Here is a 14099-nt window from a genome sequence, read left to right as displayed (position 1 = left end):
GAGTCCGTACTCATGGTCTGGAGGATTTCAATGTGAACAGCTCGGGTGGTCATGCACTTGTACACGATGCCCCACCTCTTCTCTGTCCCTCTTCCTTTCTTGACGTTGAATGGGCCGAAGCAGTCCACGCCCGTGGAGTGGAAGGCCCGCTCGCCGAGTCGGAGGCGGCAGGGAGGCAGGTCGGCCATCATCGGAATACTAGGCTGTGCCCTCCACTTGCGACAGGTTGGGCAAGTCCGTTGGAATCGACGTACAGCTTCTCTCCCTTGGAGTATCCAGAAGCGCCGTCGGATCTCAGCAAAGACTCTCTCGGCCCCCGCGTGGTGCACCACCTCGTCGTACTTCTGGATGATCAGCTCGGTTATCTTGTGTCGGCTGTTGAGGACGATGGGATGCTTAGCATCTTCGGTCACGTCCGGGGCCCGTCTCAATCGACCACCCACCCTGATGAGGTGCTGGGCGTCGAGCTCTGGGGCCAAGGTGAGGAGTCGACTGTCTGAGGGGACTGGCTTTTTCCCTGTCAGGCAATCTAGTTCTTCTGGGAATGAGTCTCTTTGGGCTCTCTTTAGCAGAAGAAGTTCGGCTTCTTTGTAGTTCGATGCGTCGAGGTCTGTGGTGGGGGGAGTCTCCGGGTGGTGCCATAAGAATGTCCTTTTCTGAGCACTCTCAAGAGTTAAACAGTCGTCTAGGTTCGGGTCCGTTGGAGCCGGGGCTTGCGTCAGCCCGCAGAACATAGACTTCTTGATCTCTGACTCATCTTGGTTCGCCTCCCGTGGTGTGGGGGTAGGCCACTTCTCCTCCGGGAGCTTGAGGAACTCAGGACCGTCACTGTAAGGGTTAGAACGTGTGAGGTCGTCTAAGGACATCCCCCGTGTGATGACATCCGCTGGGTTCTGCTTGGTGTCAACGTATCTCCAACATGCTGCTCCTACCAGGTCTTGGATCTCGGTGACTCGGACTCCGACGAAAACATTGTACCGACAGGAGTCGGACTGGATCCAGGTGAGCACGGTCATAGAGTCTGACCATAGGGTGGTCTCACGCACCGGTATGGTGAGTTCACTTTGTATCATCGTTGCGAGTTGCGCGCCTACCAGAGCTGCGCAGAGCTCTAGTCGCGGGATCGACTGCTGCTTGCGGGGAGCTATCCTCGAGCGGGCCAGGACGAAGGCTACATGGACTTCTCCTCCCTCTTCTCGGGCTCTCAGGTAAGCCACTGATCCGTACGCCACTTCAGAGGCGTCGCTGAAGACGTGCAGGTCTATCTGACACGTCTCCAGCCGCACTGTAGGGGGGAAGTAACTCTGTTGGATGATCACATCTCGGAGTGAGTCGAGTTCTTCCTCCCATTCTCTCCAGGTGGAAGCCAGGTGCTCGGGTATGGGGTCGTCCCAGCCCTGCTCCTTGTCCCACAGTTCTCTCATCAACATCTTCGCCCGAGTGGTGTAAGGTAGGATACATCCCATTGGGTCGTACTGGCTGGCGAGTGTTTGGTACACACTCCGCTGAGTGGTCGGTAGAGTCTTGGACCTTCCCTGATCCGTGGTCAGGGGTGTGTGTTTGTAATGAAGTGAGTCCGTTTTGAAACGCCAGACGAGGCCCAATGTCATTTCTTGCGCTTCACCTGGGGTGGTCGCCATCCAGGTCTCGCTGCTCGCGGCCTTGGTCTCTGGGGGAGGCTTCGGAGGACTTGAGGGTCACTGCTGGCCCATTGCCTGAGGTCGAATCCACCTTTGGCCAGTGAGGCTTGTAGCTTCAGTAGGATGCTCTCGGCTTCTTCTGGCGTAGGTACGCTCTGTAGGCAGTTGTCCACGTAGAAACTCCTTTCCACGCTGTGTCTGACCTCCTCGTCGGCTCCGGGGTCTTCGGCCACGTGCTTATGTAACGCGAACATGGTGCAGCACGGGCTGCAGGTGGTGCCGAATGGGAGTACCTCCCATTGGTATATCGAGGGTTGTTCGTCATCGAGCCTCTCTCTCCACAGGAACCTCAGCAGAGGCTTGTCTTCCTCCATCAGTCGTACTTGTAGGAACATTCCCTTGATGTCGCCGCTGATGGCCACTTTGTCCTGCCGAAAACGTAGCAGTACGCCGAGGAGGGAGGGGCCGAGTGTCGGGCCGGGCAGGAGCAGGTTATTCAGATTCTGTAGTCCAATCTGATAACTGCAATTGAACACGATGCGGTTCTTTCCGTTGTGGGTGACCTTGTCCAGGACGTACCAGGACTCAGTCGTCTTGTCTGCCTCGTGGTCATCGATTTTCTTTATATGGCCAGCCGTGATCAGCTTTTCGATCTCGGCGCGATATATCGTTGCTTGGGGGGGGTCTTTGGCGAGACGCCGCTCAGTGTTCTGTAGATAGCGTTGTGTCACTTCCTTTGACGCGTGCAGAGTGGGCATCCCTTCCCGCCTCAAGAGTGGGGTCGCGTATCTTAGCACTCCGTCGACCTGGACCCTTGTAGTCTTCTGCTCGAGTAGAACTATGGCATACTTGTCCTCCTTTGACCGAACTTTTTTGCGTTCGTTCTTGAATGGCAGCGAGTCTAGTGTCCATAGTCTCTCAACGTGCTGCAAGAGGGTAGTGTCTTGGTCGCTCACCTTGGTGTAAAGGCAGCGGGTGGACGTTGGTCGGTTGGAAGGCCCGGAGAGAGGGCCCTGGAGCGTCCAGCCCAGTCGGGTCTTAACCGCGGCTGGGCAGCCTCTGGGTCCGATGTGGACCGCGTCCGTTGGGACGACAAGGTCTGCGTGGTCGGAGCCTATGAGCAGGGTCGGTGTAGCGCCGTCGATGAGCGGTATGGGCAGTCGGCGTAGGTGTGCGTACTTCTCCCTCAGCTGTGGGATGGGGTAGTCATAGCGTGACAGACCTATGTCGTGGCTTGTGAACGCCTTGTTGATGCTGTACCGCTTCTCGGGCTGATCGATCGCTGCTATGGTGAACGAGACGTTTTCACCCTTTATTGTCTTTAAGTCTCGACGAATGGTACGGATTGTCATGGTCTCCTCTGGACCCCGCAGGCCCAACTGGGTCGCGGCGGAAGCGAGGAGGAGAGTCTTCTCCGACCCGTCGTCGAGGACGGCGTAGGTGTCGAGTACCTTGTCCCCATAACTGAGGAGTACTCGTACCACCTTGAGGAGCACCCGGGAGCTCCCGCTCTTCGCAGGGTCTATGTAGAGTACTTCTGCTGTCGAGCTGCTTTGTGGGGCGGGTCTCCGTTTGTTGCTCTCGTGCAGGGCTTCGAGGTGGGCGCCGTCACACTTGCCGCACTTTTTCTTAAGGCGGCACTCAGCTGCCATGTGGCTGCGCGCGCAGCGGAAGCAGCGGCGGTTTGCTTTAATCCACTGACTCACGTCTTCGGCGGTCAGTTTCTTAAATGCGTCGCACTGTGACAGCCAGTGTTCGTTGTCGCAATATTGGCATGCGATCTTCCATTTTCCCTTAGCGGGGGGGGGGTTATGACTCTTTTGTCGTGGCACCGACTCGGCCTGGTGCATCACGGTGATGGGCCTGCTTTGGTCTTTAAACCTTCTTGGTCCCTCTTTAATGTTCGAGCCACCCCACGCGAAGGTGTCGATCCTTAGGCTGCTGACCTCCCTGGCTAGGAAGTCAGCAAGGTCCAGGAGTGATTGTTCTGGGCCATTGGGGTCACGGTGATTCCTTTGCTGCCGAAAACGTTCTTGGCGGGATGGGGGGAGCTTCTCTAATATACGCTCCACGTTGGAGTTGGCGTACAACTCGTACATCCCCTTCTCTCGTTGTGACACGAGCATCCCTACCAGGGATTGTACTTTGATGGATAGGTCGTCCAGGGCTCGATTGTCTTTAGCTGGGGGGAGACGTTCAATCTCATGTATCTCCTGAATGACATAGTCCCATGTACGTCCGTAACGTGCGTTGAGGGCCACCAGGGCATCAGAATAGGGAGTCTGTGAATTAGAGTATGCCAGCGCTATGTTGTGCGCTCTGGTTACCTTGAGGTGCTTAAGGAGGATGGCATATTTGTATCCTGTACTCCGGACATAATTGTCTCTAGGCACATGCGCAGTTCGGTATACTGCGCTCTGTCTTCTCGCGTGAAGTCCGGGAATGTGGGTGTCCCAATGTAGGATGCCATGGATGGCTGTGACACTGATGCGCGTAGGGGGAGAGGCCTCCTTGGCGAGTCTCCCCGTACGTGGGGTCGTGGGTTCATGCTGGGTGGGAACCAGAGGCCGGGCCCCCAGGTACTGCTCCTCGGTGCTGTCTGTTGCTCAAACTCCCCCCTGGGACGGGTTGGGGGTTCGTAACGCAGCGTGTCGGGGCTGAGATGGGGGCTGCACTGTTCCTCCTGGTCTGAGATGGGTTTGTGCGTGTGGGCTTTCTGTCCTCCCTCGTCCTCCGCTAGGCTTTGTAGTCGCTCGGTTAGCTGCTCTGCAACGTAAGCAGGTTCTTCCCGTAGGCTGGGTCCCGTGTAGCTTGGTCGGGGAGGGGAAGGTGCCCTCGACCCGTGTCGTGATGATCTCCGGGAGCTCCGGATGGAGGAATGGGGAGTCACCCTCTGGAGCGCTTGCTCCATCATTTGTGCTTGTAGACGGTCTCGTTCCGCCTCGCGCTGTGCATTGGCTGCGTCACGCTGTGCATTGGCGCGGTCTCGCTCCATGGTTTCTTGAGCCTGGAGGCGCCTCTCTTCCAGTCTGAGATGTTCGCGCTCACTCTCTCGTTGCGCCTGGAGGCGGTCACGCTCACCCTGGAGGCGGTCTCTTTAGGTTGAAGCTGTCAGCGTGGCGATCAGGACTTGCGCTAGCCTCTGGTCGGCCTCGCTTGGGGATGACGCTGATGATGGTGATCTGGAGTTGGCAGGGCTTGGCGGTGACCTGGTCTCTTTACGCGCTCCGAGGTCCATCTCGGGGGCGCTGTACTTTATCTTCTCCCGCGCTCCGAGGTCCATCTCGGGGGCGCGGTGCTCTTTTCTCCGGTGCGCGCCGAGGTCCATCTCGGGGGCGCATTCTTTATCCTCTTGCGCTCCGAGGTCCATCTCAGGGGCGCATTCTGTACCTTCTTGCGCTCCGAGGTCCATCTTGGAGGCGCAGTCTTTATCTTCTTGCGCTCCGAGGTCCATCTCGGGGGCGCGGTGGTCTATGGGCATAGTCAAGTCATGTCCCGATTGTCCCCCCCCGTGAGCTAAGTCAGTTTCACTTAAACCAGCTTGGGTCTCTACCGGTGGGGGTGACAGGTCGATAAGGTTGGGCATACTTAAGCTACTAATTTTATCCTTGCTTAACGTCTTTTTAGATAAGCTTGGAGGTAGATCTACAGCGTAGTTCTCCAAGTGTGGAGGGGGCTGACGCTGGCGCCTAGGGTGCTCTAGTGGGGGAGAGCCGATTGGAGAGTGTCCGCCGCTGGCCATATTATTATTACTGATACCCTCCGGCTCGAAGGACCAATTGTAACTGAGGGGTTACAAAACCCGGACTGTATTAAAGATTGTTTAGATTAAACCACTACTAAATATTATTACTTGCCAGACAGTACAGTTAGTTAAATATGGCAGACACTCAATAGACGGCACGGGGACAAAGAGATCACGTTTACAGTATTTTAATAGCAATATCAATATACAACTGAATTAGTACGTTGCTCTTTTAATAGTGAATGATAGTAGAATGTCAGAGTATCAAAGTCAGGGGGAATGAATAATTCCTAGGTGAAGAATACTCGACCGGAGCTCTGCATGGAGTGAGAAGGCGATACAGGGCAAGCGAGGGGTATAGCTGGAGACAATGATTTCCCCCACGGAGTGGTAAGCTCCAGAGGAATTGAAGAATAGTCGGATACTCCTGCGGTCACTGAAGAAAAGGGGTTCTCGTACGGATCCAGTCCTTGTAATCCAAGTGCCCGATGGCAGGGTAATAGCTCGTAATCCAAAGCCTGACGGCAGTGATGATAGCTAGCTAGCTTCGTTGGTCATAGAAGCTAGCCCGATGAAGGTCTTCAGGTGTAGTTAGATCCAAACGCCAATGGTCTTAACTATGCTCTTCTCCACGTTACTTCGCTTACACAAGTCACTATAATACACCAACAATGGTTCTACAATATTAGGGTCGTATCTAAGTAACTACTAGCTATCCGTAACGATACACCGCAGGTAGGCTTCCACTGCTCACATGTCCACTCGTTCTGCTGGTTACTTCACACTTCACCTCGTGTTCTGATACTCGTTACGTTAAGTTCACACACAGCTGCACATTAGATTAGGTTCACACTACGGCTGCTGTGCCTTCTACAATATATATACTCAGAGTGATTTCTAGAGCGCAACCGAATTACTTGTCCGGAATCAATGCGCCGGCTAAGGGCATGTCTAAACTTGCCCGGACACGTCTTTGAACTTGTCTGGGGGGCGCGACTGCTGGCGCCGCCAATGTCAAGGGCGGTGTCCAATGAGGCGAGCGAATAATACTATGATTCAAACGGAAGTTAAAGGTATATAGCTTATATATATAAATAATATACAAGTTATACAAAATAATAAACGTAGATTCTCAGAGTTAATCTGGCCCTTCAGAACAAATATCTTATCTTAAATCATGAACCTACCTGGAGCATATCCCTGCGCTGGTTTACAACCACAGTTGGCAGACTTTCGCCGGATTCGGTGGACTGTGGCGAGTCGTTAGAAGCTTCTAAAGTCGGAGATGCACTTTGTCGGGAAGACGATTCCTCCAGGTCCCCCGTCTCGATGCCAGCGGTGATGGCAGGCGCAGCACTAGCAGGCGACTCGCCCCAGACCTTCCCACACAGCTCGAAATACAAGAGCACCACGCGTCCTTGGCCACTCCAGCGTCCAGTGTCCACCGCCTTCCTGTATTTGCCTCGGATGCTCCTGATCTTGCCAGTGATTTGGGTTTTTGTAATGGAGTCAGCGTCGTGAGGGAAATCCTTTTCTGTCGGGCGCTTCCGATACTGTGCCTGAAATGCGTCAAATATGTCGAAGTATTTGGCATGGCAGGACTCCCAGTCAACATTCTTCTCCTGCAGTTTGGTTGCCTTGTAGTCGAGTATGACCCCAAGCAGCAGTTCCACCTCGTCGTCAGTCCACACAAATGACTAATTTCTACCCCTGTTCGTATCTTCCGCCATTCTTCTTCTTCGTGTGTTCTTCTTCCTCTGATTTGTATTGGCGGTGCGTGATTTTTTTTCGTAGCCGCAGTTTGCAGAGACGCTCTCTGATTGGCCACTGACGTTTCTGGTCATGTGACATGTGCGCCCAATCGCGTGACGCCTGTTTCTTTCACCGGTTAAGCTTAGGCACTCTTTCGAAGTTGGTTTGATTGAATTGATTGAAAACTTTATTAACAGATTGTAGAATGGGTACAGTACAGTACAGCTCAATACAATTGTTAAGGGGATGCAGACCAGAGAAAGACTTTCGTCTTGTTTACATCAGGGTTAGAGTTTGTCTTAGAGCAGGGCGATAGAACACCAGCCCTGATTCCAAACTCTAACCTTAACCAACTTCGAAAGAGTCGCCTAAGCTTAAATGCCTGTGTATTTGCCCATTTCCGCCTCAAACAGCATGCAAACTACCTAATGCCTAGTTTATCACTGGTTAAAATCACGCATTGGCGGTTGGCACAAACTATCTTCCTTGTGTGTGTTTTTCATCGCACAGGTTTTGCGCATGCTCCATTTCTTCTTCTCTGTTTTTGGTGTAGTTAGAGCAGGGGCGTAATTATGGGGGGGGGGGGGGGGATGTCCCCTGCATGTTTTCAGAAGGCAGTTATTGTCCCCTGCACTTTTTTTTACCGTCCAAAACAATGTTACACAATAATAAACGGTGACGCGACGCGGCACTATAGGACCACACGGAAAACGGCTGCTTGTTCCCTCTCTAGCTCAGGTCTCTGATTGATTGATTGAAAATTGTATTAACAGATTGCAGAATGGGTACAATACAGTACAGCTCAATACACACAATTGTTAAGGGGATGCAGACCAGAGAAAGGCGGGGTGGGGTAACTGTACATTGGATTATCGACGAAACCTTACTTGGTCCCAAAAAGATGGTCTCGTGTATTATTGCCATGGGTTAGGACATTTACTGTACATTGGAGGGGGTTGTGTTAGGACATTTACAGGGGCCAGTTTTGAATTGCAGTCTCCCGTAGGTGCTCTTTGAGAGTGGTTTTGAAAGTGGGTAGTGATTCACATTCCTTTACAGCTGTGGGTAGGGGCGTTCCACATTGATAAACGTGTTTAGTCCCTTGTTTGAGCCGAATTTGGGTTTCACATGATTTGTGGAGCTTACTTTGGGAAGTAATTTGACATGTACATGGGTACCTTAGTCGTGTAGTGTATCTTGTAGACCAGGCCCATTGCAAGTTGCTGTACTCTGTCGTCTACTCTAAGCCATCCTAGGTTGTCAAAGATCTCTCTCTCTCTCTCTCACGTTCCGAGACTCGCATAGCGTTATGACTTGTCATAAGTGAATTGTATATAGAAACAACTCACCAAAATTGACTTGCATAACTGATTTTTTTTAGTTTTTTTATCTACGAAGGGGGGGGGGGGGGGGAGGGGGGCGCCCCCTTCTCCAAGTGAGAAAATTAAGAACAACTGTATTTCAGCAAATGTACTTAATTCTCTCTCTCTCTCGCTCTCACACAGCAAGCAATTGTCCTTCATTCTCTCTCTCTCTCACACACACACACACACACACACACACACACACACACACGCACACGCACATGCACACACACACACACACACACACACACACACACACACACACACACACACACACACACACACACACACACACACACACACACACACACACACACACACACACACACACACACACACACACACACACACACACACACACACACACACACACACACACACACACACACACACACACACACACACACACACACACACACACACCATGTTGTTGTCCATTGACAACTCACATAAGCAGGGCCGGACTGGGGAAATAATTCAGGCTGGGAAATATAGTGTGAAATATAGCCCCAGTCAGGCCACTTTCTAAGTGGGGGTCCCCCACCAGGAATTATTTTGTTACAAAGACTTAATTTCCTGCATTCTGGTGCAGGACTTTTTTTTTTAAATGTACCCTTTAAATGCCAGTGTTTGTGATGGGCATCACAAATTATTGTAAAAAAAAAAAAAAAAAAAAAAAAACACATATTCAATACATTTTTGAATTGTAACCCTTTAAATGCGTGAGATGGCATGAGATGGCATCACAAATTATTGTTAAAAAACCACACAAAAAGTTAAATATTTTCAATATATCAAATGCAAAGTACATTTATCTGGGGGGGATTATTACAGGCTAGGCATGTGTCAATGATTAGCAACAACACAGATTTTGATGGATTTTTTGTTTTTTGTAATGTCAGATTTACTGAACTATTTTCAGAATATTTCAGAGTATTTCATTTTTTATCTGACATTACAAAAAATATAAAAATATAAATGGTTATGATTAGGGCTGAAGTTGAATAAAAGATTTATGACTGTTTAGACTGCAATACTCTCTGTCACAGTGATCTCCTGGTTGTTCCCCACCTAGGTTATCTAACTATCGCGCCGCCGCAACTAGAAACACTGGCCTGGCCTGCTTCTAAGTTCAGTGGCCTGACTGCACACAAAAAAAATATATATATTTTTATTTTTTATAAATCTTTCCAAGTACCACCAGCAGTACCACCAAGTACCACTAGTGGTACGCGTACCACAGGTTGAGAACCACTGAGTTAGAGGCAGCGTTACAGCAGGGTAACGGAAGAAGAAGAAGAGCAGGGGAACGGGAAAGTTGACGTGTATCTGTTTGGCACACGGTTTGAGTGGCGAGTTTTTGGCAAAACTGATTTGTGACTGGATTTAGATGGCTGATCACATATCGGACGAGGAAGATATGGAAAAGGGAGAGAGTGGGGAAGAGTATTCACAAATTGGCAGAGGAGGGGATTGCGAAGAGGAGCCGAGATAGGCGGGATGAAGGACAGGTAGTGGGGAATGTTAAAGGGGAACTATCTTATAAATTGCCTTTTACAGCGGTTAGCATTGTTTTCTAGCAATGTGGGGTTGTACCAACACTGACTAGATATGAAATTCTCATTCAGTCCCACTCCTCCACTCCAGTTGATACAAGATCCTCCCCCGGTGAACTAAGCCATTCAGAATTGCCTCGCTTGTCTACGTAGAGATGCTGATTTGCATATCTTGATTTGCATATCTCAGCCCCCTCTGTGGTTGCAGCCACCGCCCACAATCAACAATTCGCTCAACAATGGAGCAGTGGGAATAATGTGGAAGCGGTTTCCCTGGTACTGACACTTCCTCTAAAGAGAGAGAGAGAGGGAGAGACAGACAGATAGAGAGGGAGAGAGAGGCTCTCATACGGAGAGGCTCTCTGTCTCTCCCCCTGCATTTACACACACAATCGCGAGTCGAGCCGCTCACACACACACGCTCACAGAGCGATCTCTCTCTCTCCCTCTCTATCTGTCTCTCCCTCTCTCTATCTCTATCTTTCTCTCTCCCTCTCTCGCTCGCTCGTTCTCTCTCTCTCTCGCTCTCTCTCGTATGTAAAGCGCATTGCCAGTATGGGCAGAGCCCAGCCAAAAAACAGCTTGGAATCTTGAATGCAGAAAATGCTGCTCGAAAGTACTTGATTAGAAATACAAAACAATGATTTTTTTTTGAAAAAAAAAACGTACAGATGTGTTCCATAGACTCACAGGAATTGTGTAAAATTGCCTGCAGGGGAAGGAACATCAAAGGAGCCTCCTTATGGTGTATAATGTTAATATTGCAATGGAACGCTAGAAGCCTGATAGGGAATGGACAGGAGTTTAAGGGATATGTTGGCAAGTTGAAAAATAAACCAGATATCATATGCATTCAGGAAACATGGTTGAAACCAAGTTTGGATTTCATTATTAAAGGGTATACAACAATACGTAAAGATAGATGCAGTGGAAATGGGGGAGGGTGTGCAATGTTTATTAAAGAAGGCATAAACTATAGAAGGTTAGGAACAATACAAGAACCGGAAGTAATAGTTATTGAAGTATGGAGTAAGAAAGAGAGTTGGAAGATAATACATTTGTATAACCCATGCAAAAGGTTAGAGAAAATAAAACTAGAAACAATATTAGAAAATTGGAGAGGTAATGTTGTTTTGTGTGGAGACTTCAATGCACACAGCACAATATGGGGTGAACTAGAATATGTAAATGGGGAAGTACAGTATGAGAAGAGATAATGGATGAAAAGGAATTGGTGTGTTTAAATGATGGCTCAGGCACAAGGGTGAAACTGATAAAGGGTACAGAGTCAGTAATAGACCTCACTTTGGTAACGCAATCTATGGTTGGAAATACTAATTGGGAAGTGCATAAAGAAAGTACTATAGGTAGTGATCATTACCCAATATGCATTAGTGTAAGGGCAACCTAGCAAGAAAAGATGCCAGTGAGGGAATACTGGGTGAAGCTCTTTCCAACGCGTGATGCTTGTTGATAATAAAATGATGTCTTCTCCTTGAGTACTGTTGAGAGGTTTTATTCTTACTTGCAGTGTGGACAAATATAAGCATACAAAATAAACCCAAAATGTGACTCAATATAACTGAAAACAAAACAAATGAGCACGGTAAAAAGATAGTGTGGCTTCCCTGTGATAATTACCCAATTTCCCTGCCGCTGCACACCTGTGAACACATACATATAGATTGCACCTGAGCACACATGAGCCCCGCCTCCTGTGCCCACTGCCTGCTAATTGGTCAACACTTTCATGGTGACACGGTGCCTTCAGACAATAACAAACGTCGACCAAATGTAGACCAGGATATTAATGGCCTCAATACAGAAATAAGTAATAGTATAGTAGAAGCAGGGAAGAAATCGATACCGAAAGTTAAAAATAGTAATAGGAAAAAGATAGTTCCATGGTGGACGCAAGAATGCACTGAGGACATTTTAAATAGGAATAAGGCTTTTAAAATATTGAGGAAAACACATACATTTCAGAATGTAATAGAATATAAAAGAAAGCAGGCAATAGTTAGGAATGTAATAAAGAAAGTGAAAAAAGAATGTTGGAGGAGGTTTTGTGAGTCAATAGGCAGGACTACGCCACTAGACAGAGTGGGGCATGATTAAAAATATGTCTGGTAATAGGAAGGAATATGGATACCCGATAATGAAAGATGGAGAAAATGTAATAGTTGAAAGGAAGGATAAAGCAGAGTTATTAGCAAATAATTTTGTTAAGGTACATAGTAATGCAAATTTGAGTGATGAGGAAAAGATACAGAGAGAGAGTACAATTGGGAAAAATAAAGAGGCAATGCAGGATGAGAATGAGTATGGAAGTGTAATAAATGTGATGTTTACAATAACAGAACTAAATAGGGCATTAAGGAAAGCTGGGAAAACAACGACAGGGAAAGATCAAATAAGCTAATGTTAGACAACTTAAGTGATATGAGCAAAGCAATATTATTAAAATTGTATAATAAGGTATGGGAGGAGGGATATTTGCCTATTCAGTGGAAAGAGTCAATTATTGTTCCCATATGTAAGCCAGGAAAGGATCCAATTTAGCAGGAAGCTACAGACCGATAGCATTAACATCACATGAAAACTATGGAAAGAATGATGAATGAAAGATTGCAGTATCATATAGAAAAAAATTAATTAATAGAGAGTTATCAGAGTGGATTTAGAAAAGGGAGAAACACAATAGATCCAGCTATGTGTTTAGAAAATGAAATTAGGAAAGCGCAAGCTAATAAAGAAAGTGTAGTAGCTATATTTTTTGATGTTGAAATTAAAAGGCATATGACATGATGTGGAAAACAGGACTATTGATCAAGTTACACCAGGGATTTGGTTTGATAAAATAATTACTTGGGCAACCCATATTGGGAAAGTTGTTGCCAAATGTAAAAAAAAAAAAAAACTACTGAACATTGTAAGATGCCTGAGGGGTAGGGAGTGGGGAGCAGGTAGGAATTCTTTGAAGACTGTATATATGGGATTAATGAGGTCTTCTATAGATTATGGCTGCATCATATACCAATCTGCATCAAAAACATTGTTAAAGAAACTAGATACAATTCAATATCAGGCATTAAGACTGTGCTGTGGTGCGATCAGAACAACCCCAGTGTCCGCATTGCAAGTAGAAGTAAATGAAGCACCTTTGGAGATCATAAGAAGTCAAATAGCGTTAACGTACTGGGCAAACCTAAAGGGCCATAAGGTGAGTCACCCCACTCAAAAAGTATTACTCACATGTCAAGAAAAAGAAAAGAAAAAGTTCAAGAGCTTCGGGTGGACAATAGGAAATGAAAGTAGTGAGATAGGGATAGGGGAGATGGTGATAAGCCCGATGGTACCATTGTCTGCTGTTCCACCATGGTTGTTTGAGGAGGTGGAGGTGGATTTACATTTACTGGAAAGAAGGAGGAAGAGAGGTGAGGAAATGTTAGATAAATACGAAGTCAATAGTTATATAGAAAGAAAGTATGGAGAACATCTCAAAGTATACACACCTTAAAAACAACCAGTAACAGAGTGGGGGTTGCATTTATAAGCCCAGAAATAAATATCATGGTAAAGAAGAGAGTGAGTAATAAATTGTATACGGGAGAGTTGATGGATATTTTGCTAGCAATCAATTGGGTGGAAACAATCAAGTCAAACAAGGTGTTAATAGGGTCAGATTCAAGCAGTGCATTAAATAAAACATACACAGTCAGAAACAAGACAGGACATTATTTTGGAAATAGCACAGGCGATTTTTAGGGCGAGGAGAATAGGAACAGATGTGGGGTTAATTTGGGTGCCAGCACATATAGGGTGGAGGGGAACGAACTGGCGGATAAGTTCGCAAAGGAAGCAGCAAATAAAACAGAGCTAAAAGCACACTTAAGATCAGGCAAACATGAGACTGGTATGTGCGAGTACTGTAATAGGCAGGAAACAGTGGAGTCTGTGTTGATGGATTGTATCAAATACCAACAGGAGAGACAGATCCTCAAAGACAGGTTGAAGAGAGACCACATCAAGCTGGAGGTGA

The 14099-nt window shown here is 47.8% G+C and overlaps 1 protein-coding gene across 1 annotated transcript in view; it reads left to right on the top strand.

Moving 5' to 3' along the window:
• parp4 (poly (ADP-ribose) polymerase family, member 4) overlaps positions 1–14099 on the top strand; it is a 92417-nt gene that overhangs the window by 7446 nt on the left and 70872 nt on the right. The window contains exon 6 of the mRNA XM_084314022.1: positions 14045–14095. Coding sequence (XP_084170148.1) covers positions 14045–14095 — 51 coding nt within the window. The remainder of the gene's footprint in view (positions 1–14044; positions 14096–14099) is intronic.

This window comes from Notolepis coatsorum (genome assembly GCF_963971535.1).
Source record: "Notolepis coatsorum genome assembly, chromosome: 5".
Classification (NCBI taxonomy): Eukaryota; Metazoa; Chordata; class Actinopteri; order Aulopiformes; family Paralepididae; genus Notolepis; species Notolepis coatsorum.
The sequence above is the reverse complement of the archived record's forward strand: the minus strand, read 5'-3'. Positions and strand labels throughout refer to the sequence as shown.